This window comes from Caretta caretta, chromosome 12 (assembly GCF_965140235.1).
Source record: "Caretta caretta isolate rCarCar2 chromosome 12, rCarCar1.hap1, whole genome shotgun sequence".
Lineage (NCBI taxonomy): Eukaryota > Metazoa > Chordata > Testudines > Cheloniidae > Caretta > Caretta caretta.
In genome coordinates, this window is record NC_134217.1 from 12,078,177 (window position 1) to 12,105,162 (window position 26,986).

Below are 26,986 nucleotides of genomic sequence, written 5' to 3' on the forward strand. Positions count from 1 at the left end.
TCACCCCTTGGTTGGGGTAGCAGGCCCTAATGGTCAAAGTCCATGTGTCACGCCCCAAGTATCAGGGCAGGGTGGCCCAGCGGCCAGAGTAGTAGGGGGACCTGGGCCTGTCCTCTCCACCAGGTCCTGACCCAGGGCTCACCTAGTGGCGGGGTTCCCCCTCGTGCTTAGCTCGGTGGGGCTCTGCCCGCAACATGCCGAGCATCAGTGCAGCTTTAACGCTGCTTGTCTCTAAAGTTCCCCTGGGTCACTTCCTACCCTCAACGTCGTGTTCTCCACTCCGGGGGAGGCGGGGTCCTCCGGTCTGTCCCCTCTTGTCGAGGCCTCTGTCTGGGATGCCGGGCGTATCCCGGCTTGGCTGGCCCCTGGATCCTGGAGCATTGGCTGTCCCTCCTCAGGAGCTGGTGGTGTGCCGCCTCCTCCTCCAATGGTCAGCCCAGACCAAGCAGCTTTGCAGGCTTTTATACCTAGTCTCCAGTTGGAGCATGCCCAGCAGGGCTTCCGGGGCGGGGCTTCGTCTGTCAGGAAGGAAGGGTTAACCCCTGCAGTACCAGTGTGGGGCCACTCTGCCCCATCACAGGCAGTAACCGTGGAAAAGGGGTAGTTCAGACTCAGCTTCTCAAGGTAGGAGTGCTTTTGAGTGACAGCCCAGTCCCACGCTCATAACAAAAGATTTAGGGCTTGTCTTTACTGTGGAGTTGACTCAGGTTGTAACTTGGGTGTTGCTCCTCACTTGAGTCCTGTCAACATACAGAAATTCTTAACTCAAGTGTGGTGATGCTTTTGACTTGAGTTGCCTGACCCAAGAGGGGGTACAGGCTAACGCTCGAGTGAGCACAACCCGCTGGCTGCTAATTCAACTATTCCGGACTGTGGACACAGGCAAGTTCCACTTGAATGCCATTGGTCCTCCACTGCCTTCCGTGAGCCCAGAAAAGGCAGACAAGTTTAGGTAGACAAGTTTTCCCACACTTCACTGGGAAAGAATTTATAGAGCAGCTCATCTTACTGCAGCACAAAGAACCATGGGATGTGCCCCCAACCCCAAGTCTCAGTGTCTCACACGAGTAAGTGCAGCACACCAGTGTGGACACAGGGGATCAAATGTTATTTCATAGTAGGGCTGCGCTAACCTGAGCTATCATAATGTGAGAGAAATAACCTGGGTGAAGATGATGCACAGTTAACATGTACTGAAGACATGCCCTTAATGTGCTTGTGGAGGGATTTAAACCCACAGGGCCTTATCTAGCTTTTACACTGGTGTAAATCAGGAGTAACTCCATTTAAGTCAATGGAGTTGTGAAGTGATTAGCAATGATGGTATTTAAGTGACCACAGTTGGACTTTATGGTTAATTGAGATATTCTATTTTAAAGAGGTTTATACCACGCTCATCACTGTGGTATCTGAGAGAAATAATTTCTTTTACTACAATTGTTTTATTCTGTCTCATTAAGGAGACACAATTAGTCAACATTGTCTTTGAAATCAGAAAGTCTTTTTTAAAAAAAAATTATAATGAAAGCTTAGCTTTTGGAGAACCCACTGGAAGACCCAAATTCCTCCTCAGAATTCATAAGATTTTTCTGTATGTGGAGATTTCTCCTAGATACTCTGGTTAAGTAGGTGATAGGGATGAAAATAATAACGGTGCATCCTCAAGTTACAGCTTGTCACTGAAGTTGATATCCTGGAAAGTTACAATAAGAAAGAATCAATGGTGCATGGAACCTTTTACTTTATTTCATTTTTGACTGTGGATCCAGTATTGAAATGGGCACCTGTACATGCTGGTCAAATTCTGTAGCTGAGCATTTAAAATGGGCAGTCACACGACATGTGATTTGACTGGCCAAAGTCAGGGTGGTTAAGGCATCAATGTTTGAAAATCTAACTCCCTCATTTGCTCACTATTCAGCTTCCTGCCCCTTTCAGTTACACAGGCACAGAAAACGTCAACAGAGTTTGAAAGCTGAAGGATAGAGATTTGCAATATAAACTTCCTTTTGAGTTGTGTTTCAGAAATCTCTGAACCATTGCATTTTACAACTTTGTGCATACGAAGAGTGTGTTAGCAAAGAGTTTTGCAATATAACTAAGTGTTCCATATCCAACTGCTGCACTAATTCAATTTTAATGCTCTATTTAACTTTGGGTTATACAAATCAGATGTGTAGTTTGGACTAAATTTAGATCCAACTGAATGCCTAGATCTATTCACGGGTGATTATCTGAACCAAACCACACCAGTCCTCCATGTCTTTTGTGGTTTGCCTACCAGCACTTGTAACCAAGTCTGTACTATGCCATATATATGTGAATTTCAGTCTGTATCTCCATTTTAATTCTTCAGAATGTTTTAGGAGGTTTTTCAGAAGGATAGGCTTCATTCTGATGGCTCAAACTAACATTTATTTGTGCCAGCCCGTCATTGAGTATCTCTGAATATGTGCCCTGATATATTCCTTGTCTCCCCATCTGCTTTAACTTCATCTGCAACATAACCTTACTTTCACTTTGTTTCATGAAGACATTAGCCATGCTCCATAAGATCTCTCATAGATTCATTGTGCATATGGCTTATTTTGAAAATATGGAGTCTTCAGACACTGAACAATGTATGTAAAATTAGGCTAGGTTGTTCCTTGAACAGTATTAGTTATCCAACATGTTGACTTTATCAGCGCATGTTAACTGGTCACAAAGATTCAAAATTGTATTTGAGATTATTGCAAGGTAACAAATGGTGATCCAGGGTCAACCTGTTTTGTTTTTGTTTTAATGGGAAGCAGCCTAATTAATAGACTTGACTTCTACACAGGAAGTGAGAGGCTAATCTGGGAAGCTGCATGCACCCATTGCCCTGAAGTAAACAGACAGACATCTGATTTCCAAACCATTCTCATATGAATAGATCAGTGTTCCTAGAAGCAGAAAATTATACAGGTAGAGATCAATTCCCTGGAGATTGGTTCTTATAACTAGAAATTGCTTTTTCATCATATGTTTTTTAAATGCAGGGATACAGGTATACTACAATTGGTCTAAAGCAACTATAATAAGAAAGAGTTTTTGTATTCATCCCCTCTTAAACAAAAACACGGTACAAAGCCATTCATTTCTTCGGCTGTTTGCGTCAACAAATGCTCTTTAATCACAACCCTAATTTTATTGCAACAAATACCAGAGTCTATTAGATCAGGGGTTCTCAAACTTTTTCTTTCTGAGCTCCCCCACTCCCGCCAACATGCTATAAAAATTCCACGGCCCGTCTGTGTGACAACTGTTTTTCCACATATAAAAGCCAGGTCCAGTGTTAGGGGGGTAGCAAGCAGGGAAACTGCCCGGAGCCCCACACCAGAGGCAGCCCTGCAAAGCTAAGTTGTTCAGGCTTCGGCTTCAGCCCCAGGCAGTTGGGCTTCGGCTTCCTGCGCTGGGCCCCAGCAAGTCTGATGCCGTACCTTCTTGGCGGACCCCCTGAAACCTGCTCGCGGCCCCCTGGTTGAGAACCATTGTACTAGAGCAGGCCAGCATTGTCAAATACTAGCGATCAACAATTTGAGCATTTTCCAGATGTACATGCTTATTTCTAATGTTTCTTACTCTATTTCTAAGTCAGATCCCTCTGTTTTTCAGTTTAAACACACTTAAATGGATTGAATGTGACCAAATTAGACATTCTTTAGGAAAAGCAACATTTAGGTTTCATATGGTTTTTAAAAATCCCATCTCTTGGACTTCTACTTATACTAAGAGTTAATTAGATAAATGATTGCTCCCATCTTAGTTTAAGAAAGAAAATATTGTAGTCCATAATGTGATTTCTTGTGCTTTTAAAATAATCATACCATTTATATTTTTTCCTCTATGGGTGCAGAAAAAAAGCATTGACACGAACTTTCGTAGATTTTAAGGCCAGAAGGTACTATTATGATAATCTATTCTGACCACCTGCATCACACAGGCTATAAACTCTAATTGAGCTAGATCACTTCTTAATGAAAGACATCCCATTTTGTTTAAAGACTTCAAGTGATGGACAATCCACTACATTCCTAGGTCTGTTTTTTCCAATGGTTCATTCTCTTTACAGTTAAAAATTTGCACCTTATTTCTAATCTGAATGTGTCTAGTTTCAGCTGCAAGCCATTGGATCTTGTTATGTCTTTGCTAGATTACAGGTCCCTCTGCTATCAGAAATCTTCCCATGTAAGTACTTACAGATTGTGATCAAGTAATTTCTTTAGTCTTTGACTGTAAGACTTGTGTCCCAAATCTCAGGTCATTTTTGTAGTTGTTTTCTGAACACTTGTTAATTTTAAAACATTATTTTTAAAGTGTGGACACAAGAACTAGACACAGTATTCCAGTAAAGGTGCCACTAATGTTCTATACAATTACAATACAATTCAATATTCTCTTGTTTATCATCCAAAAATCACATTAGCTCTCTTAGCCACTACATTGTGTTGGGGACTTACATTTAGCTGGTTATGCGCCATGAACCCTAAAGTTCCTTTTAGAGTCACTACTTTCCAATACAAAATGGTTGCACCAAATTTTTTTAAAACCTGCAAAACACGGCAACAAAAACTCCCGGACACTCAAATATATCAGATTAAAATCTTCTGCCTAGCTCTGTGTATAATCACTTTCTCCTGGATAAAATGTCAGACCTCAAGTGACTCGTCTACAGAGGACATAGCCCTAATCATACTGTAGCTAGCAGAGACTTCACCTTTACTCAAATTGTAGAGGTCTGGTCTTCGGATTAATTGCTATTTTTGAGCCCCAGTGCTGAAGGGGTGAGAGTTAGCTGGCAGTTTGTGTCCTGTTTGTGATCGTGGATTTATACACTAGATGTGTGCACATACCATAAGAGCTCCGTTCTGGGCCCTCCAAAAAGTCTAAGTTGCTAAACCACTTTCTGTACACTAGCCAGTATTTGGTCCCCAACAGCAGTGCTAATTCTAGTTTTCAGTTCAATTTTACATCCCCAGATTATTGGGAAAAGATGTATTTTTGCACTTTGTTTCCTTTTGTGAGATTTTTTAAAATCACATTATTATAAATCAACAGTAGATAATTAGATGTGTGTGATGAATTTGTGATAAAGTTGACCGCATGTTAACAACTGGTCCTATGATTTTTTTGTATATTCTCAGTGTTCTCTTTTAACAGTACGTGGGGTTTGTCCATTTGAACTAAAATCACTAAACACTACACATTCTTGGTGGCCCACCAACATTGCTTTTCAGATTGGGGACTTTGCATTGCTATTCAATTGCGTCTTTCTATGTCTGTGAAGAAGGCCTGGAATCAAGACTTGGGAGTGAATGGAGAACTCTTTGGGATCAGCAAGGCCATCTATTGTAGAAGCAGTGTGTTTTGTCTCTTGCTCAGATGCCTTTCCCAATCTTATTCAATCATGTCCTGACAGATGCTAGAATTACATCATCAGCCATAGGCTGCTTACACCTTTAACCAGAGAAGTAAGTTGTAGACCAATGGCTATAAGAGACAAGGTGATAGGAGGCTATTGAGGGAATAAGGGCATGGCTAATGGACAAATGGCACTGTCTGGAAAGGCTACTGCAGTGGAAAAACATGGAAGCTAAATGCTGAAGTACAAGGCTCTCTTCTGCAGCTGTGGGCCAAATGTAAGGTGCTACACTTAGGGAAGAAAAACCAAATGCACAAATACAGAATAGGGGGAAACTGGCTTGGCAGCAGCATTACTGAGAAGAATCTGGGAGGAGTTGTGAATCACAACCTCAACAGGAGTCAGCAATGAGGTGCTGTTTCAGAAAAAGCAGATGCAATTTTAGGTTGCATTAACAGAGGCATAGCATGCAAGTCATAGGAGGTGATAGAACCGCTCTACTTGGCACTGGTTGGGCCTCAGCTGGAGTACTGTGTCCAGTTTTGGTCACCAATGTATAGAAAGGATGTAGAGAAACTGGAAAGGATCCAGAGGCAAGAGACAAAGATGATCAAGAGGATGGAATGCAAACCATATGAGCAAAGGCTTAAAGAACTGGATATCTTTAGTTTGGAAAAGAGGAGATTAAGGGGGGATATGAGAGAGGACTTCAGATACTTGAAAGGCTGCCATAAAAAAGATAGAAATAAGTTGTTCTCTTTTGCCACGGAGGGCAGGACAAGAGGCAATGGGTTCAAACTACAGCATAGCAGATTTAGATCAAATCTCAGGAAACACTTCCTAATTGTTAAAACAGTAGGAAAATGGAACAGACTGCCTAGGGAGGTTGTAGAAGCTTCTTCACTGGAGGTTATTAAAAAGAGGCTGGATAGCCGTTTATCTTGGATGGTTTAGACACAACAAATCCCGCATCTTGGCAGGGGGTTAGACTAGATGACCCTTGCGGTTCCTTCTGACCATACGATTCTACGAAATATTTGGACTGGTGTAAATTGGTGCAGCTCTATTGAAGTCACCAACTGAGCATTTGAACCTGAGTTCCTAAACGCTTCCGATATGCATTTCTGTTGTGGGTTAATATTGTCTTTCCTTTGACAGACACTCAATTTAACATGCTACCAAAATGCTTTGTAAATTCAAACAATTCAAGGAAGCATGTCTATGAGAATCACTGACAACGTCATTTGGTTTTATTTGTATCATTGGCATTTTGTGTGTGGGATTTTCTTTTTTTTTTATGAATAAAAACATTCCATCAGGCAGTAGATTGAAAATTTTCCATCGCCCAATGTATAAGCAAGCAGGTAAACAAATAAACAAACAAAGCCCGCAATGTTATAGAGAACAAACAAAACAAAATAAAATAAAACAAGTTAAACATTAGTACTTGGCTTTTTATGTATAATGCATCGACCTCAAAAATCTGAGTCATTCTGTCCATATACACAAGTGATAGTAGTAACAAAGTGCATGAAGCAAATTGCTAAATTTTAACTAAGATATTAAAATAAAAAGTACTTTAAAACAATACTTTTAATACAGTTTCTTGCCATGATTCCATCATGCATCAACACAAATCAAATCCTGAGGCAACCTGTGCCTTTGACAGTCTTTCTGTATTACTATGTAAATAAATGGAAACGATGACCAAAACCTGCAAGAAGGTGAGAAGCGTTGAGACAAGTCCATCTATAGTCAGAGTTGTATTAAAAAAAACTCAAAGTGCACTGCTGGTACATCTCATTGGGGCCTATTTGGGACTGGTACCCTACAGGAGACAGAACCAAGGTCCAAAGACGTCAGTTTCCATTGACTTCACTGGATTTTGATTCAGGCACCAGGGGAATAAAAGGTGATGGATGTTCTGCTACTAGCATCACTATGACGATTATGAAAATTGGAAAGTTGTACCCTATTTTTGGGATACGTAAGTAAACATCTTTTGTATATTTAGGAGGTGCACGCTCTTAAATTATCTGATGAAAGAAAGTGTAGAGTACTGGTACTTAGTGTTTTGGTACCAGTACCAGACTGGTCCATTAATTAGCATTCAGGTCTATTTCTAGTTACAGAAAAGGCATATAACAAACAGAGTAAGTATTTGGTTATTAATATTTTATACAGTTCAGCAACCCAACCAATCGGATTTTACATTGCCGACTTTAACAATCTTCAAGCTAGTGTCTTCCAGTTTTAGATAATACCAGTCCTTGAAAAAGTAGCTGTACCCTGTGAAGAGAGAAAAAAAGAAGGATATATATTACGGAAAACACAATTCTTGATAATAGTTTTTGTTTGTTTCTTTATTATTTCAGCTAAACCTATAGGAATAGAAGAAATTTTTCTAAGGATATTTAGAAGAAATTGTGTCTTGTTTTTAACAGGGTTTTTAAAATTACATTTGTATTAATAACATATATATATATATGTATGAAATCCAGAGTGGCTATCAAGAGAGGCCTTATTTTGAAGGAAGCCGATTTTGTGAGCCTATGTTTTATGCACACAAATATTTGCTGGCACAATTAATGTCATTTTAAAATTTAGCTATGTGGTATGAAGGTGCAAACAGGTAGGCACCTCTGTGACATCTCACAAACATTTGTGCCTGTGAAGTTGTCAGTGCAAAAATGGCAGGCCACTTCTGAAAACCATGGATTAGGTCCTTAGCTGCAGCTGAGATACATTCAAAGATGGAAGAAGCAAAGGTGGCTCCAAGCTACCTGTATATATTCCCCCAGTCCTGGAGCTTACCATGGTCTGATTCAGACCCTGGGAGAATTAGAGCAGTGCTGGAACATACTCTAACTGGCCACCCATGATTCCAAGGAGCCATGTGGGGAAATCTCCTGGGCACAAGGAGTTCCTGGTCACGCCCTTTCCTCTTGGAACACTTCTTATATCAGAGGCCATGTGGCATGATCTTATGCTGACCCTATCCTGGACTAGAAGGAGAATCCACAGGAAGGCAGCTAATCTGGTTTTCAGGCTTCACAACCACCAGAATAAAGCCGAGAAAGTGGACCCAGACATCCAGTCCAAGCCTTAAGGATTATGTCGTACACATTTATAGTGCGTGTGTGTGACTGATTCTTTTTTTACATTCCTCCACATATAGAACAGGTTTGTAACCTCCTGGAGCATAGTGACAGAAAGAAAACTAAGGCCTTCAAGCTACCCATGGACAAGACATGGCTTATAAAACATAAAGCCAAAAAGAAGACCCAGTATACAAATTATATTGACAATGAGGTTAATGTTGGGTAAGTCCCCAACAGTTCATAATTTGGATTCAATTCAAAAGTTCAGGTGTTTAGACAAAATCTAAAATTGCACCGACTTTCTCATGAGAAGTCTCTTTCCCCATGAGGTTTTTGGCATTCTGGTTCTGGTCAAGTATTCTGGAAGAAGACCCTTTCCTGAGGTATATTATTACTTCCACTTCCGGTCCACAATGGAAACCAAGTGGAGAAAACTCCTCCAAAGTAGAGATATGTTCCAGTTGACAAAATTTGGCTCTGGGCCCAAGTTTGGATTCTGACTCCCCTCAGGATTCCATATTCCACAATATGGTTCAAACCCATCTCTACTCCAACCAGTTCTCTAATGGGCTGTTTTAAATATGGTTTTGGAATGGGGAGGAACTTGTTATCTAATTTGGTTTGCCCATTTCTAAAAAGGGAAAATGAGAACTAAAAATCAAAGGATTCCTTTGCTACTAAATCCCTATTTCTAAGAGACTTCCTTTCCAAGGGACCAGTGTCAGGGGAGCTTAAATACTATCAATATCAATGGTAGCAGACTTTTTAAATACATGTACTGCATGAAAGTGGTGCTGATCTGAAAGGATGATTGTTTTTTACAGGAACCAGAAACGTTCAGGAAATGTAATAATTCCTAAAGCTTTTGATAATTCCTAAAGAATAAATTGAGAGCAATGGGATATTTAACTGAAAAACTTATTTCAACTGGCAGCATGCCAAGCAGAATGACGGAGTGGCTGCATGTTCATTAACCACTAGAATTGAATGTCTCCAGGAAGTCTAGAAGTAGACAAGGGCAATACACTCTTGAAAGGAAGCTCTATAATGACTTATGACAGACTGCCGCTCACCACTTCCACTATGATCCAGCACCGCATCTAGGTTATCTGGAACTCCATTCCAAGCATCAGCAATTAATTTAGGGAACCCAGGGTCCATTTTCTTCTTTACTTCATTGTACCTGCAGAAGATAAAGCCCCATAATCACATGGCTTTATTTAATTGTAGCATCTGACACTACCTTTCAGGAAGTCACCAGTAACTGTGGCTGTACAAAACATTCACATGTAAAATTCAGTAACTCTGTTTTCACACTGTTTCAGTTTCACTAAACTGGTCCAATTTTGTGAAAATCCTGTGAATTTTTTCAGCTTTTCTGTTTGAAAAGGCAATCAGTTCTGAACTGAACATGGACCTCGCTTTCACTCACAGATCGTCTATTCTGAGCAACGACATCGAGTTCCCAAAATTCATATTTTAAACTTCAAAACGTAATTCCAATGAAGGAGCTCTGCAACCAGCAACTTTTCAAAATGGCACAGTTTGATGTATAATGGCCACTCAAAGCGACATTTCTGAGCCATAAAAATTACCCAGCATGAAATTATAAATAGTTTTGCATGAAATTTCACCCCAAATCTTCACTGTTTTCACACAGCCCTACCAGTGATGATAAAAAGGTTACAAGAGCTAAACTTCCTTATATGTGTTACTACCAGTAATACTTTAGCTTGGAAAAACAGAGAATTTAAACCATCCCAATTACTTTCATTCATTATACTTTTGGGGCCAAATCCTCAGCTAGTATAAATCAGTTTAGCTCCACTGAACTCATATCTACTTTCCAACATTCTTTTGAAGTGACTGGAGCTTTGCCGATTTCTACCAGTTGAGGATCTCATGCTTTGTTCACTTTGGGCACTTCACTCTAGACTAGCCTGTGCACAGGGAGAGGAAAGATGTAAGAAGCCGTTCCCCCATTTTCATAGCCCACATACAGTTAATCCACAAGTGACTGTCCCTATGCACATAGGAGCACAGGGACTAATCCCATTCTGTGACCCTCGGGATGAAGGATATCTAGGGTGACCAGATAGCAACTATGAAAAAACGGGACGGGGGTGGGGGGTAATAGGCACCTATGTAAGAAAAAGTCCTAAAAAACAGGTCTGTCCCTTTAAAAACGGGACATCTGGTCACCCTAAGGATATCCCCAAGGGGTCAGGGAGGCTATAGCCTGGCTCGCCACCTCACATGGACCTAGTAACTGAGACTGATTCCCAGAAGGAGGAGAGAGGAGAGTATGCAGGATTTACCAAGGGACAGTAGCAATGGATGTACCTATGCCCCCAGTACAGGATTGCATCAGTGAGCCTCATTTTAAACTGTGATAGTGGACTGATCTCTTTATGGTCATCCTCACTTCCTACACACAAATTGTCTACTAAAGAAGTGTTTATATTCCTGTTCTATATAGAGCCTGATTCTCCTCTCCCTTACTAGTTTTACACACCTAAACTCCTCTCGATTTTGACTGTTACCCCTGGTTTATACTGATGTAACTTAGATCAAAATTAAGCCCATATATTCAGAGAGAGATTTAAAATCATGACTATTTTTTCTATTACTAGTTAAGCAAAACCTACTTTGGGGGGGCTAAACCATCCTGTGGTGAAGTTTTAAAAGTTTAGACACCAGCCCAGTAAACCTCCCTGGCTTAACCATCCTGTTCTGAAGACACTGAAAGGGAGGCAGTGGGCTTCCTTCTTATACCTCAGTTTAAAGCTTGTGATAATGACATGAAAAGGACTTTGCCAAGTAGTTATTTTCATTCTGTCTGGCAGAGTACTTGTATAAAATAAAGCAGCTGCATATTTACGGTTATAATGTCTGTGTTAAACACAGTTGCCTTTTACCAAATGTTTTTTGATTGCTTGCTATTTTCTTTATACAGATATAAATCAGTTAAGCTGTTTAGTTGCTTAACAATAAATTATACATTCTACAGTGACTGCAACTGATAAGGAAGGGGCTTTGATTGAAATAGTGTCTGAGATCAGAGTGATAAATTTCTTGGAGACCCAAATGTACAGTTAATCAAAACAGCGAGTGCTCAGGAGCAAACTAGCGGCTTTGCTAACTCACGGTCTGTAATTTGAAGTATTACAAGTAGCTATATTGTAAATACTTGAAAACATGAAACATGATCAACTGCATAGTTAATATTTTCAAAGTGAGTGATAAGCAATCTTTTGCTTTTTAAGATCAATGCCTGTATTTTCAGATAATGGGGAAAAGAAGAGTGCTATTCTCAAAGGTAATTAATCATACTTTTCTTTCAAATGGCAACCTTTCTGAAAGGATAGTTTATGTACTTATAGGAATTCATAGCTACTAGGATATAAAAAAGACACTTCATCTACTCTGTTCACAACATGAAATTATTGTTCATATAAAAAGGATTCACACACCCTAAATATACCTTTGATGTGTGATATAGCTTACCTTTCACTGAAAGAATACTTGAAACTTTTGGAATATATTACATCTGTAGTAGGAGTTTCCTGATTTTTCCGTCTTTCTATATTATCAATTAATGACTGGCTCTTATTTCTACCTGGAATGTAAAGTGTGTGTTCTCAAAACCAAACCTTGCCCTAATTCCATGTGCGAGAAAGGTCTGTCTGGAGATTAAAGCAGGAGCCAGGATGTCAGGACCTCTGGATTCTGCTCCCAGCTCTACTCCTTTCTTGATGTGTATTCCTTAGGTAAGTCACCGCAGTTTAGTGAAGCACTCAGACCGGTAACTAATTTTAAGAACCTATTTTTGTGCCCAAACCTGCTGACAGTTATACTCCTGCAACTCCACTAAATCAAATAAAATGGGTCCAGTTTTCTTCAGATACAACATAAGATATTTGATACTATTTTAATCACACTCATAGACCCACGGTTAAAAACGTTTCCTTCTAGCATGGGACTCAGTTAGACTTTCTAGTCAGGGATGGGTGTGAAGGAGCTGTCCTTTCCTTGTAGCACATAGTTAGCCAAAACTTCCTGCTGTGCAACTCTTTGAGTATTACTTTGATTATTTGGGAAGGAAGAATAATTTTCAGGAAATCTGGTTTCAGTCCCCAGGTTTGCCACAGACTTTCTATGTGACTTTAGTCAAGTCTCTCTGTGCTTCAATTCCCTTTCTATAAAATAGGGATAATCCTTAATTTCTCCCAGCCTTTGTCTGTCTTGTCTATTTAAAATATAAGCTCTTTGGTGCAGGAACTGTCATTTACTATATGTAACTACTATGCCTAGCATAAAAGGATCCCATCTTTGTTAGAACCTCTAGGCACCATCATAATATGTGATAAATAACAAAAATAATAATATGACATTTGAATTCTGCATTTGGTTACTTATGTTGCATAACATTATTTTAACTCCCTGACAGGCATTTCCAACATGACTCTTAGGGTACATTAATATACACGCTAGTATTTCTGGGTATCTGTGGACATCCTTTCAAAAGGTGCTTGCCTCGCTGTGCATAGAAAACATATGAAAAGGATTGCAGATGCTGTCAAAATAAATTTCAAACTAAGATTTGACAAACGATTAACAGATATATTTTGGCAGGATGTGCCCAGCTCCCCTCAGCACCAGCTGGATAAGTAAAGCAAATATGTTAGCCCTTTGTTATTTCTGTTGTGACAAGAAGAGCAGTTATCCCAAAGTTTGCTAGCCTTATATCATCCCTTGTTTCCTCATTTTTATGTCCAATGTCCTTCAGAAATAGTGGTTTAAGGGGAGATTTTTCAAAGGCACAGATGGCAGTTAGATGCTTAACTGCCAGTGACTTTTACCTAGCTGCTGTATGTGCCTCTGAAAATCTCAGAGATTTATTCCAGGCCTTGTCACCTGACCACCTTGTTTCTCTGCTGCCAAGGGATATAATCTTTTTAGGCTCTTGTCTGGCAAAACATTTTGCAGCAAACACCTGAGCCTAAATGAGAACAAGGATCCACCGCAACAGCTGTGAGCTTAGTTAAGGGCTCACCACCTTAACTGTAATGTGTCTCACCTCCAAAACTTGTCTCCTGCAAAAATGTATGTCTTCTTGTTTTTGCTCCAGTTAAAAGCTGCATTGACGTTTTGTACCTCAGGAGGTAACCCCAGACTGGTGAGTTTCTTTGGATATCCTCTCTCCAAAGTACTGGCTGAATAAACCCAGTACTCATTTCCTAAGTGGGAAAAACACTTAGTTACATGGTAGTTAACTCTGTTACAAAGTGGATTAACCAAAAAAGCTATTTCTGTTTTGTGACACTTTATAAGATCTTTTATCATCCTGCTTATATTACTAGTAAATGGTGTGTTCCAGTAGGCAGAGAACTGGACTGAGGCTCAGGAATTATGGTTCTGTTCCTGGTTCTGGCATTGACCTGATGCTTGGCTTTGGACATATAGCTTCCCCTCTCTGTTTCCCCTCCTGCTTGTCATCTGGCTTGTCTATTTAGATTGTAAGCTTTCGGGGACAGGGAGTGCCTCTGACTATGAGCATGCATAGGCTTTGCTGTCAGTTGGGTTTACTGTAATACAAATAATTAACAATGATAATCTGGTTGGATGATGAAGTCTTAAAGCAGGGTAGTCTGAAGGCCAAATGCAGCCCATATCCCACACGCACCCTCTCCATGTATCTGTGGTTTGTTTAGTTCAGAAATTTCTATTCATCCATCGAGTTAGATACAAGAATATCATATATTAAGTGGTCGTCTATATCTCCATTTTAAAAGGCCCTGATTCTGTGGTCCTTGATTCAGGAAAACTGTCCATTATGACCCAAAATACATACAAATCAAAGGGCCAAATTCTGCAACCTTTACATTGATTGGTACCTTACTCAGTGAATATTCCCATTGATGCCAGTGAGATTACCCGCCGGTGACCATGGAAGCTTTCACCATGAGAGAATATTTCTATTGGCCATAATTATATTACAATAATTATGAATGTCAGAAAGCTTTCCATTGACTTCACTGGGAGTTGGATCCCGAAGTAAGTTATATAACATGAGAAAGGTGTAAGGTGCAACACTGAAGTTCCTAGCAAACTCATAGATTCACAGATTCCAGGGCCACAAGGGATCATTGTGATAACCTAGTCTGACCTCCTGTACAACATAGGCCATAGAACTAACTCAAAATAATTCCTAGAGCCGAGCTTTTAGACAACATCCAATCTTGATTTTAAAATGGTCAGTGATGGAGAATCCACCATGCCCAGATTAGATTCCGATGAAGTGAGCTGTAGCTCACGAAAGCTCATGCTCAAATAAATTGGTTAGTCTCTAAGGTGCCACAAGTACTCCTTTTCTTTTTGCGAATACAGACTAACACGGCTGTTCCTCTGAAACCATTGTTCCAATGGTTACTTATTCTCACCATTGAAAATTTACTCCTGATTTCCAGTCTGAATGTGTCTAGCTTGAACTTGGATCGGGTTTTACCTTTCTTTTCTAGACTAGAGCCCATTATTAAATATTTGTTCCTCTTGTAGGTACTCATAGACTCTGCTCTATTTCAGATTCCCCTGTATAGGCATCTCAGAATTGCATTAGCTATCTTGGCCACAGAGTACAGTAGGAGCTCAAAGTTGAGTTGATTATCCACTACAACCCCCAAATCTTTTTATAGTCACAGCTTCCCAGGATAATCTTCTCCATCCTGTAAGTTACCAGCGTGGCCTTTCAGGAGCAAAATGTGGATGCTCCTGTACAAAGGATTTTAGGGTACTTGGGCTACAGGCAGTTTCCTACTGATCTTTTAGTGTTTGCTAGTCTTTCCTGTTTAGAATTCTTCTAAAGCAATTGCATTTCCCTGGAAAATGTAAAATCCAAAAGCAAAACAAAACAAAAAAACCAAACAAGCAAACAAAAAACCCCCCCACACCAAACCAAACAAAATAAATCTCCGAAGTCCCCAACAGCTAACAATAATATTTACTGGAGATGGCATATCAAAGCATTTTGACTGTGCTGAGTTTTTATTTTTTATCATGTAGCTTAATCCAATAGCCAATCAAACGTGGAATAAATTACCAATACTTTCCCCTCCTGTGCAGAAAATGTACAGCAGCATCAACCATGTGTTTTTTCCATGGTTGGAGATGTTTAGTCATGTTGCAATGGATTCTGGAGGTTAGTTTTTGCTGGCTCAGTTTTCCAAACATTGAAAACAACCTCCCAGCTGCACTAGTTTGGCTAGGCTAGCTGGAGCATATATATGACTCCAACCATGTTAAAATGGATAGCATACTGATTTGTATCTATTATTATCCTCTCCCATCAAGCTAGCTAGCATGCCCGCATGCATCCTCTCTGCCTCTCTGAGTAATCCAGGTTCTGCATGTTGCTGAGCTTTTCTTTCAAGATGCTAACAGCCTTTCAGCTCCCAGGGGGTTAATGGCAGTGGAGGGTGCTCAGCAACTTGCAGGTTCTGGACCTTTAGTCCTAGGAAAGGAATGGCTGAAATCTGACATTCATAACAGATCTGATACGGCCTCAGAGGTACATGTCCCTGATCCAGCTTAGCATTTAAAAGATCGAATTTGAATGCAGCGCTTATACAAGCTATGTTTACAACTTGTAACCAATACCTGAAAAAAACACTGTCTTCTCTTCCTGAGGGGCCTCATAGACAGCATCGATTTTTTCTGGCACCTCTGGCCAGAATGTAGCAACAAGCAAGGGACCTGTGGGTTTATTTCGGGGGTTTACAGTCCTCCACATGAATCTGAACAGAACAGAAAATGGCACAGGCTTTACAATGAACTGATTCATCAGCACATCTGTTTCTCATCATATCTGGCAAAGACCTATGTGCAAGCACACGCACATGCTCTCACATGGTCTAGCAACAGCAGCACAAACTTATAACTGCTTGGCTATACGTTCAAAACGGTGCCTGAGAGGTTAAATGAATCCTCCTGCCGCATGCTAATGGAATGGCTGCATAATCTGCCGCACGCCGGAACCCCACTGAAATGGAGTAGATTGATGGCCGAAGGGCTCACGTGGCTTCTTGCGCCAGAGTAAAATGTATTCTGTGCTTCACTTGTACAAATAGAAACATTTACAAGGCAGTGACATGATTACAGTTATCCTGCTGTTGTGTATGGAGCAGATGGACAAGCATTTGACAAATGCAGACATTTACATTCCATGAATTGCTCTTGCCATTATTATTGTAGTGACGAAAAGTTCAAATCGAAGAACTATCTATCAAGCAGCTGGGAAGGGAGCTTGGCTGTAAGAGAAACCTTAAACATTAAAAATGTTCATTAGAGAAATGCTTATTTTGTGTACAAGCGGTATCCTCAATTTGAGTTATGATTTTAAAACCTGTAATTGTCTTTCAGTGGCAGGGCATTCTGTAGAAGGCACTTGATAGTAACAAAGGCACTACTGTTTTCCTCCCCTGCTGAAGGAACAGCCTTTTCCCCCTCAACAGAACAAAAGCTTACAGCAGTTTGCCAATTTTTTAAGATGAAAAATCAACAAGCTAGCTGAATCCCTCTTGCAACGTACATTAGCTGGTAGCTTGTAAACAAATCATCAGGTCAAATCCAGCGTTCATCAGTCTGAAAAGTAGGAGCTGAAAAAATGGGCCCGTTCTGCTCACCCCTACCTGGAACCCTTTTCTCATGAAACTCTCAGAGTCTGAAATTGTATTTCAGGGTGGCCTAAACATTGGAGGATCAGGCCCTAACTGGCCTTTATAGATTGCTGTACCACCATCGGCTGAAATCTGACAATGAACAAATGGAGCTAGCAAGGACACACGTTGAGAGCATTTTCATATGTATTTATAAGTACGACAGGGTTTTGTCTCATTTCTAAAATTAAACAATTATGATAATCGGGTGTAGTAGCTGATCTGAGCAAGACAGCAAATGGCTAAATGTGTATTACTTTTCCTCTTTTTTTACAAAAGTTTTGTTCGATATAACCTGAGATACAGTCTTAATAACTGGGATAATGATGTCTTAATGTGTTCTATTTTTCCACAGGTATAAACATCAATTTCATTTTTATTTTTAATGAAGTAATCAGAGTAGCTATAGCAGGACGACAAAAAAAAAAAAAAAAAAAAGCAAATGTACTGATACACTGTATGAAAAGAGTCCTTTTCCTATTGCCTATTATATGTTTCTTTTCTTTCACAGAAAAGCAGATCACATGTGACATAAGGAACTCCATGTAACACATATCTGCCACTACATATATAGCTTTTAATAAATGATTAGCCTTAGAGAAGGGCCTAAACTGCAGAATTCTGATCCATGTTAGTGACTCTGCTCCCCTTTGCTAAGTTTGGATCAAATTTAGGTTCTAGTCAGAGAAAAGGGCCAGGGATCCATATCCACATTAGGATTCTAAACCTCCCAGAGCCCAGAAGGGTTTGAAAGCCCCTTTCTAATGAATGGAGCCCACATTTTTGACACAACAGTTTGCTGTTGGAAAATGCAATTTAGTCAAAATTGATACATTTTGTGGTTACGTGTTGATTCCAGCAAAAAAATTCAATGGCAAAAAAGGAGAAATGAACTTTCTTGTTTCATTTCAATAATGTTGAAACATTTTGTTTAGACTTTTACATGAAATATTAATTTAATAGTGTATATTACATATAGATATAATGCATACAATATATTATGTTTTTACATTAGTGAAACAAAATGATTCAGTGGCTCTGAATTTAAATTTTTTGTACTTTTCATTTTGCAGGAAATTTTGAATATGTTTTTTTTGTTCCAATTGAATGAAAAAACATTTCTAAATGCTGGAATTTCTCACTGAACACAAATTCCAATTTCTTCCCAGCTCTACTGATTCATAAGATTGCTTCATACATCCTCACTGGAAGGGCTGGCAGGTCTTTTAATACCAGACCTCTTGCTTATGTAGAGTAGCACATATGCACAGTATTTCCCTTCCCTCATTTCTTGATTCTACATACATTTGTATGGAGAGGAAAAACAAAAATAAAACCCTTTGTTTTGAAGAGCTCATCTAGTCTTTCTCCTTAGTCCTCTCTCAGTCTTCTATCTGTGTGACATAAAAATTGGATTCTTTGGTAAATTTTATTATTAAGGTGGGTGAGTCATAAAAGTCACAGGCCCCATGATTCAGGGTTATTTCTTAATTCCAGAAATGGATCACAAGGTTGTTTTCTGCCTTCTCTCCCTAATGTTGGGAAATCCAGGAGACTGATAGGCAAATGAATTCCAAAGTAAAACAAATAAGTAGTCACACCCTGTCTTTGCTGAATGTTAGATAAAGTATGAATCAGTTTGAACAATTTGTTTTAGTCTTTTATATTGTTCTTGGAACAACTAAATTATACTGACTGCATGTTGAATTTCATATTTCCCTATGATTTTGTATCTTATAAAATGTTGACCTGGCACAGCTGATGCCTCGTATATACACATTCATACTTGCCCGTGAGTTTCAAGTGTAAGACACCTATGTGAATAATATAGTTGATTAAAGCTAGGCAATTGCTGCATTACCACTAGCAGCTGCCAAACAAAGGAAGGAGGGGAGAGAGTTGGAGAGGAACTGCAAGAGGCTGTTGCTGGGCTCAGCAGAGGTGCCCTACATTAGGAAACTAAGTATGGCGTATTTATACACCTGCCAGCCTCCTCTCTCTCTTTCCCAGGAGATTGAGTGGAGATTTCTTCAGGAATCTTGGATTTTAAAGGCTGGGAAACTGTTTTTAGTAGGATCTGTTTTCAGAGATGGCCTCTATTTGTGAACTCCATTTGTACCAGAAAATAATTATGGCTGTATTTTTGTGCAATGTTAATATCCAGTGCAGTACTAAGGTGCTTTCCTGAATCAGGATCTGAAAGTCAAAGGGGCTTAGAATCTAAATGCCTAAATCGCTTTTGAAAATGGTACTTACACCGTTAAGTCAGTTAGGTGTTGCAATGCTGAACACATGAATACCTTGACAAATCTGGGCCTAAATGACTACCCATTTACACCAGCAATATTCCACTGGCAAAAATGGAGGCTGGCTTGGGGCCTGGCTGACAATTCAGTGCTAAAAATGATACGTGTGGCATTGGAGTACCAATTTTAATACCACAATTCAGAAATGGTGTGAGCTAGCCACCAGTCAGGCAGGTTTTGCAAACGTCTCAAGTTACTTTTGTGCAATGAAACAAATTTGACTCCACAGATTATTTTCCCCCTGCATTTAAAGTTTGTTGTTGTTTTGTTTAAAAGTGATCGACTTTATTGAAAGGCCATGTGTTTAGCTAAAAGGAAGCCTGAGCTGAGGGTTGCCCTCAAATATCGAGGCTAGCAGAAGTGTGTGCCATATGTATGGTAAACAGGAAGTGGTTCAGGTCCTGGGGTCCAGCCCTTTGCAGCTCAGGCATGGAATGGTCCAAAGGTGGCTTTCTGCAATGTTTGCCATCCATGGACTGCTTGTGCAACTGCCCACAGGCCACAAGGGACCATTCTGGCAGCTGCACATCACCAGATTGTAGGGAAACCCTGCCCACACCTACTTTTTTGGGGGCTGAAAGGAATAGCACAGGAACTTCTATGTGCCCCAGTGCCAGCAGAGATTCCTTCCCAAGGGAAATCTCCTGAGGCCCCTTATACCAAAAGGAGCTTCAGTGAGAGTTGTCTTCATAGTTTCTTTACTGTGTTCCTCTCTCCTCCATCTGTCACCCCAGTCTCTGTTACTCGACCAGAAACCCAGTAACAGAGCAAAAGTTAAATCTTCCGAACCTTGGCCCTTGATTCTGAACTCACATGCATGTAAAGTGGGAGTAAATCCGTTAAATTATTGGTGTTATACCAGTGGAGTTACATAGTGGTGAATCAGGCCCCAAGAGCTTGCTTCTCCCTTCTGCTCTATCTTTTTCTCCGAAAGGATGATCAAAGAACATGGCTTAGGCACTATTATTTTGCAGAAAATCAAAAGTGTTCCAGCTTCAAATTAAACGTGGAGGAGATTTCTGGGCATACAACACCATCAGGCACAAATGATTATTGAATGGCCTGAGATCGGAAGCTCCACTGCAGATATTTTGTGAGGATGCCCAGTTGGTTATTTAGTTCTGTTCAGTGCATCCAAGTCTCTTGTGTTTCAGCCGAGCACATAGCTGTTGTGGTTTCCAGTACTGCTGGAAAAATGGCCTTTGTGCCTGTTTATCTGGGACAATAATATAACCATTGACATTCTGATTCATGCCAATTTCATATTTTACAGCACTGCATAAGCAGTTTTAAACAAGGGAGTCTGCTTCTTTTAAACAAGTTAGATTCATTTTTACATTTTTAGCTATTATTAAAAAGCATAATTTCTAAAATGAATTTACTCAAGCACAAATGAGTGTGAATGTGCATACATATATACTCCCCCACACATATCATGTACATAAACACATAAGCTGAGTTCATAGATTTAAAGCCAGAAAGAGCCATTATGATTATTTAGTCTACTCTCCTGTATAACAGAGTTGTCTGTTTTTGTGGCAATAATAAAACATTGGATTATTGGAACAATGAATGTACTTTTCACTCTTTTATTTTGTGTTACTTTTTGCAACTCGCAGACACTAAATTGGATGGGTCAGTTCCATTGGATAGTTTGGCCAGGTTCAATTTATAGTCCTAAATCTGAGCTGTTGTGTTTGAGTTTCACACACACACACACACACACACACTATGCACATGGCCAGAACCTTAGCTATAGCCAGCGAATGCTTGGTGTAAATAAGCAATGGGGGGTGGAGAGCACAAAGGTGCTGTTTACACTCCCCCCAACTAGAGCTGGTTGGGAATTTTCTGACTAAATGTTTTTTCATGACTGATTCATCAAAACTGAACTATTTTGCAGAAACATATTTATTTCAATGAACTTCTGGCAAAACATAAGTGGGTTCCAATGGAACCCTGCCTGGTTTCCTGCCACCTTACCTGGCGTGCTGCTGGGAAGTCCAGGCTCCCAAGGCCAGTGGCTCTTGGAGCACCCCTGCCATTCAGACCGTCTCTGAGTTGGGGACCCCAGAGCTTCCAGGCTCCCTGTGGCAGAGCCCAAGGTACTGCAGAGATGGGAGCCTGGAAGCCCTTGGCAGCTCCAGCTCTAGACAAACCTCCCAAACCTGCAGAGGAGAGCCTGGAAGCCCTGAAAATCTGAGGCTCCTAGGACTTCTAGGTTCCTGGCTCTCTGTCATTTAAACAAACAAACAAGATTATTTCTAAATCACCCCCTCCTCCCGATTTCCCTTCCACTGGAAATTTCACCATTTCCACTTTGTTCTGAAACAGAACATTCGGTTTGTTCAGAATTTTGAATTTTCCCTTGGATGGAAATTCCAGTTTTCGACCAGAATTTTACAGAATTGCTTTGACAGTATAGCACAAACTTTCCTTCTGCTCCAAGTAATCATAGAATCACAGGGTTCAAAGGGACCACAAGGGTCATCTAGTCTAAAGATCCACAGATGCTCCAGCCTTCTTTTGAAAACCTCCAGTGAAGGAGCTTCCACAACCTCCCTAGGCAGTCTGCTCCATTGTCCTACTGTTCTTCCAGTTAGGACTAGTGTCCTGAGATTTAATCTAAATCTTCTGTGCTGTAGTTTGAACCCGTTGCCTCTTGTCCTGCCCTCTGTGGTAAGAGAGAACAACTTTTCTCCATCTTTTTTATGGCAGCCTCTTATCACTAAGCAATTTCTCTCACTTACCTGTCTTTGAAGAAAAACGTTTCTCCTCTAATTTGGGAGATACCATCAAATACAATGTCTTGTTTGCATAACACTGGGGTGACTGGTCCAAGTGTTGGAGCTGGATCTGGCCCAAAATCAGTGGATCCTCCTACAATGAAGAACAGATTTATACTGTAATGTTTGAGTGTATTGTTGTTCTAGTAATGTGAAGACCCCCCAACTGCTATAAATCATTTAAGGGAAGCAATCACTTCAGTTGTCTGGAGGTTATATTTGATAGAAATTAGAAAATGTTTCAGAGGCTGTGTAGTTCAGTGGACAGGGCACTAGATTAGGACTCAGAAGGTCTTGGGGCAGAAGGAGTCTATTCCAAGCACTGCCACTAACCTGCTGTGTGACCTTTGTCAAGACACGTCACTTCTATGTGACTGTATTTCCCCTCCTACTCATAGTTGATCTTGTCTATTTAGTCTGGAAGATTTTCAGGGCTGACAATTTTTGGTAGCAATTTGCAATTATTAACTTTGAGAATTTTTTTCTCAGTGATTTTTTTTCTCAGTGATTAAAATATAACAAACTAAAGTTTATGCCGTGGTATCTGAGCTGATGTGCAGATAATTCTGAATAAGGAGTACTATACATACCAGCTTTTTGTACTGCAGTTTTTCCAGCCTGCTAATAGTTTGCAAGTCATAAATACCCATTTTGAGCCATTTATAGCCTTTCTCCCCTTATTAAGAATCAAAATGTTCTCTTCAAAACATGCACTTTGCCATCTGTTGGATTTTATTTTGTTTTGTTATTTGGCCGCAGCTGCATTGCCTGGTGTAGCATCTGGCTGCTCCTTAGCAATCAGGTGGTTTTACATCATTAAACAAAATGTGACTCCGGCTGATTTGATGTAGCTCTGAATAATGCTAGGAAATGTGTAATGAATATAATCCCAAAAGCAAAATACAAGTTTGTTTGCAGAAATGAAAAGTTCTTTGAGTTAAAGTATTACTTCAGTTACTTAAAGAGGCAGGAAGGATGGTCTTCTGGTTAAGGCTTAGACCTGTGACTTAAGAGAGTTGGGTTAAATTCTGAGCTCTTCCAGAGCCTTTTTTCTATGAACTTTGAATACCACTTAACCTTAGTGTGCCTCACTTCCCAATCTTTTGGTAGTATGCTGCATCCTTTTCTGCTTTCATCCCTTTGTCTTGTCTATTTAGATTGTAAAATATTCCAAGCAGGGATACTTTTTCTGTTTATGTGCAGCACCTTGCACAATGAGGTCCAATCTTGGTTGGGCTCTCCAGACTTTACACAAATGATTAAATAATTGTAATTAAAGAGCCCAGGAACTGGAAAGAATGAAGATCCAAGTCAGGTTTTTGAATAAAGAACTTATGTCTGGTGGTTATTTGGTATTATTATTAGCATTTCTAAGGTGTCCAGAACTACAGAATCAAGGCACCAGTAATTAAGAAGTGATGCAGGTAGAAAAGTGAGAAGCCTGGCTAGAGAAATGATATGATCCTTTCAAACTGATCAGCAGCCTTCTATTCAGAGATATTTGCAACCCTACACAGTAGTTTACCAAGTGTACAGACTGAATGGATTTTAACTGATCAAAGTCATGAAACCACCACCATGAACTATAAGCTAAAATGATCTCTGGAGAAAAATAAATTAATATTAAAGATGAACGCAGAATACAAATATCTGATATCCCCTTCTTCCCCACAGAAACCACAAGAAACATCTTGTATATACAGATATCACCTTCCACACATTATCTACACATGTTGTTTTTCCTGTTGTATGGCCTAAATCGTTGCCTGATTGATAGGACTGTGATAGAGGTAACAGACTGCACATTATACAAGCAAATTCTGGTCCATCATCAATAAATCAATCAGGTGAGGAGGTTTATTATTCACATATCGTTCTGCAACTTATCAGGAAATAACAAGAAACATCTATCATGTGGAGAATAATCACTAAATTGAGCAGAGTGGAGACAAGAAACTCATGAAAAGCAACTTGTCCCTCCAGCACAATTTATTTTCATTTTAACCACCACCAGCAATCACTAGTATCTAAGTCTAGGGAGTGACTCCTTAATGAACAAGGTAGAATTGCTCATCTTCTGAAGCATCCATCTTTGAAAACAATTGTATGAGGATGAAGATGACGTGTGTGTCTCCATCTGTGAAATAGCTTTACCCTCTTTGCATTGCTTTTCGACGAAAAAGGCCCTTGGAGTACAGACTTTACAGGCTAAAAGAGTGACCTCCCTGGTTGGTGTCAGAAGAAGAAAAGTGTATACCCAGCCATTAACCTTTATCACCCCATTGCTTTAAGGAGACTAAATGAAGAGCTGAATATCTGGCATGAAGTTTTCTCTGGCTGATGGTAGGTAGTACACTGTCCTTGGGAAATGTCTACCCCCATGTTAGGCCCAGGTTCTGCCCGGAACTGTGCATGCACATCTCCCATAGAAACAGGGGTGTGGGCAGGAATTTAAATGTTACCTCTTGCTGGGGGGAGCACATTAAACACACACACATTATACACATTAAACCATATCAACACATGCATCATATGCAAAGAAATAAACAGCTGCGTATTCACTATTTCAATGAACTGTATCTTTAATCCACTTCGAATACGGGCTCCTTAACCATATGGGGGGAACATGTGCAAACCAAGTAGGAGTACGTACATCCATAACCTCACGTTATGGGGATACGTGTATGACTCACTGAGTTTGTGCACTGCATGTTAGGAGGAAATACCATAATAGAAAAAAAGGGGAGGGGGGGCAGAGAGCTTCTCCCACCCCGGGGCTGCAGAGTGAGCTCCTCCTGCACTGGGGGTGGGGCATGGTGCAGGACGCAGAACTCCTCAGCAGGGAGAACGAAAGAGCTCCTCTCCCCCAGGGCTGCGGCCCATGGGGAGAGTGGGGAGGGTCCATACCAGGACCCTTGTACTGCCCTCTGCCATTTAGTCAGGACAGACCACCCCATTTAGCAATATGTAGGGCAAGGAGATTATGATCCCCTGACACCTGGTCATGACTCCTGAGTTAAGGACTCCATGTTAGAGAACAAGTAGCCCACAATTCCCAGCATGGCGTTTCACAGCCAAAGAGAGAGAGGGCCTTTGAAAGTTCCACCTAAAGATTTGGGATTAACCTATGCAGCTCTGGGGCTTTCACAGCTCAGAAGCTTAAGTGGCCACTTGTTACTGAATTGTACCATTAATGGGAAGTAGGAACACTAACAATATCTTGAGTGAGGCGGCGAGGAAATGGAAATTTGCATCCCTTATTGGTCAGAAGTGCACATTATTTACAATAGCATCTGAAAACAATAGAGCAGCCTGTACTTTTGATAAATGCTGAATACTTTACCATAAAGTTCCTGGATTCCTTTAATATCATCCTGAGATAGTCTGAAGTTCTTGGTAAATGTGTAGATTGGAGCCATTAGAGCTCCTGGGTCCTCGGAGTGCTCTAGTCCCATGGCATGGCCAAATTCATGAGCAGCAACCAAGAAAAGACTGTAACCTGAACAACACAATGAGTCAACACAGGTTGCTTGTATCCAAATAAAGATATACTACATCTATTATGCTAGTCCCATAAAATTGCCACCACTCCTCACTCCACTAAAAGATTCCCATAATAAATATTGCTTGATGTGGAATTTCATATAATAATAATAAACATGCCATGCATGTTGCCAAGTCTTAGGAAATTTCATTCTACAGAAAGATTTCTTTTAAATCCTATTGTACAGTTGACACGTGCATATACTTTCACTGTCTCCAATGTAAAGTGCCCTTGAACATTAACTTAGTACTTCTGAGAAGGAAGGAAGTAGTTTAAGTGAAACGTTTGATTTATTTAGCATGGAAGAATTAATCTGGACCTTGAATCTTGCTTTCAATCATTAAAAACCATCCAGGGGATATACAGATCTACTGTTTTTTTAAATTTTATTTTAACAAAATAGCTGTTTTCATTATTTGTCTTGCTTGAGTTGAAGATAAGATGAGGTGGAAGGAGGCCTAGGATTAGTGCAGTAGCCTTTCACCTGTGGATTTCTGAGTTTAAAACCTACCTTAGGTCACTAGTAATTTTGTTTGCCATCTTAGAGTCTAGTACATATTTGTCAACACCACGTTGTCACCTCCATAATCCTTATTAGTACAGAAGGGCATTGATTCAGTACTGTTAAAGTACTACCGATAGGTGAAAAATCATCCATATTGCAAAAGGGCAGCATTTTACCAACAGTTACCAAATCACAGTGTCTGAATATAGCAGTTATTTCCTGTTCTAAGAAAATGGAAAATGCTTCTGTATATCAGATACCCAAATTTAGCAATTGTTGGTAAAAGTTGCAAATACTGCATTTAAAAAGATCTCTAATTTATTTACAAATAACACCAAAGATTATTAAAATGAAAAGAATTTATTTAAAAAAATCTTTTCCCCACATTTTCAAGAGATGTGGGTTTTTGGGGGGCTTTGGGCATTTTTTTCTACTAGCCTTTAGGGCAGTGGTGGGCAACCTGCGGCCCACGGGCCACAGGTTGCCCACCACTGCTTTAAGGGAACATTTATGATTAAAAAACCTGTTTCCTTTGTTGTCTTTTAAAAATATCATGCGAACATTTGTATGTATTTATTTTGACAAGCTTTTTCCAAAACCTAACTTTGGGTGCCTGATGTACTCAGAGAGTGTTCTTTTATTTT

General features: G+C 40.1%; 1 protein-coding gene across 1 annotated transcript in view; it reads right to left on the reverse strand.

The window, feature by feature from the left end:
- Positions 1–6,819: 6,819 nt before the first annotated feature.
- The window catches only part of MMP2 (matrix metallopeptidase 2), a 50,630-nt gene continuing 30,463 nt past the window's right edge, over positions 6,820–26,986 (reverse strand). The window contains exons 8-13 of the mRNA XM_048816783.2: positions 25,637–25,792; positions 22,258–22,387; positions 16,144–16,280; positions 13,568–13,727; positions 9,561–9,670; positions 6,820–7,675 (exon numbers count right to left, since the gene is read on the reverse strand). Coding sequence (XP_048672740.1) covers positions 7,572–7,675; positions 9,561–9,670; positions 13,568–13,727; positions 16,144–16,280; positions 22,258–22,387; positions 25,637–25,792 — 797 coding nt within the window. The 3' untranslated portion in view covers positions 6,820–7,571. The remainder of the gene's footprint in view (positions 7,676–9,560; positions 9,671–13,567; positions 13,728–16,143; positions 16,281–22,257; positions 22,388–25,636; positions 25,793–26,986) is intronic.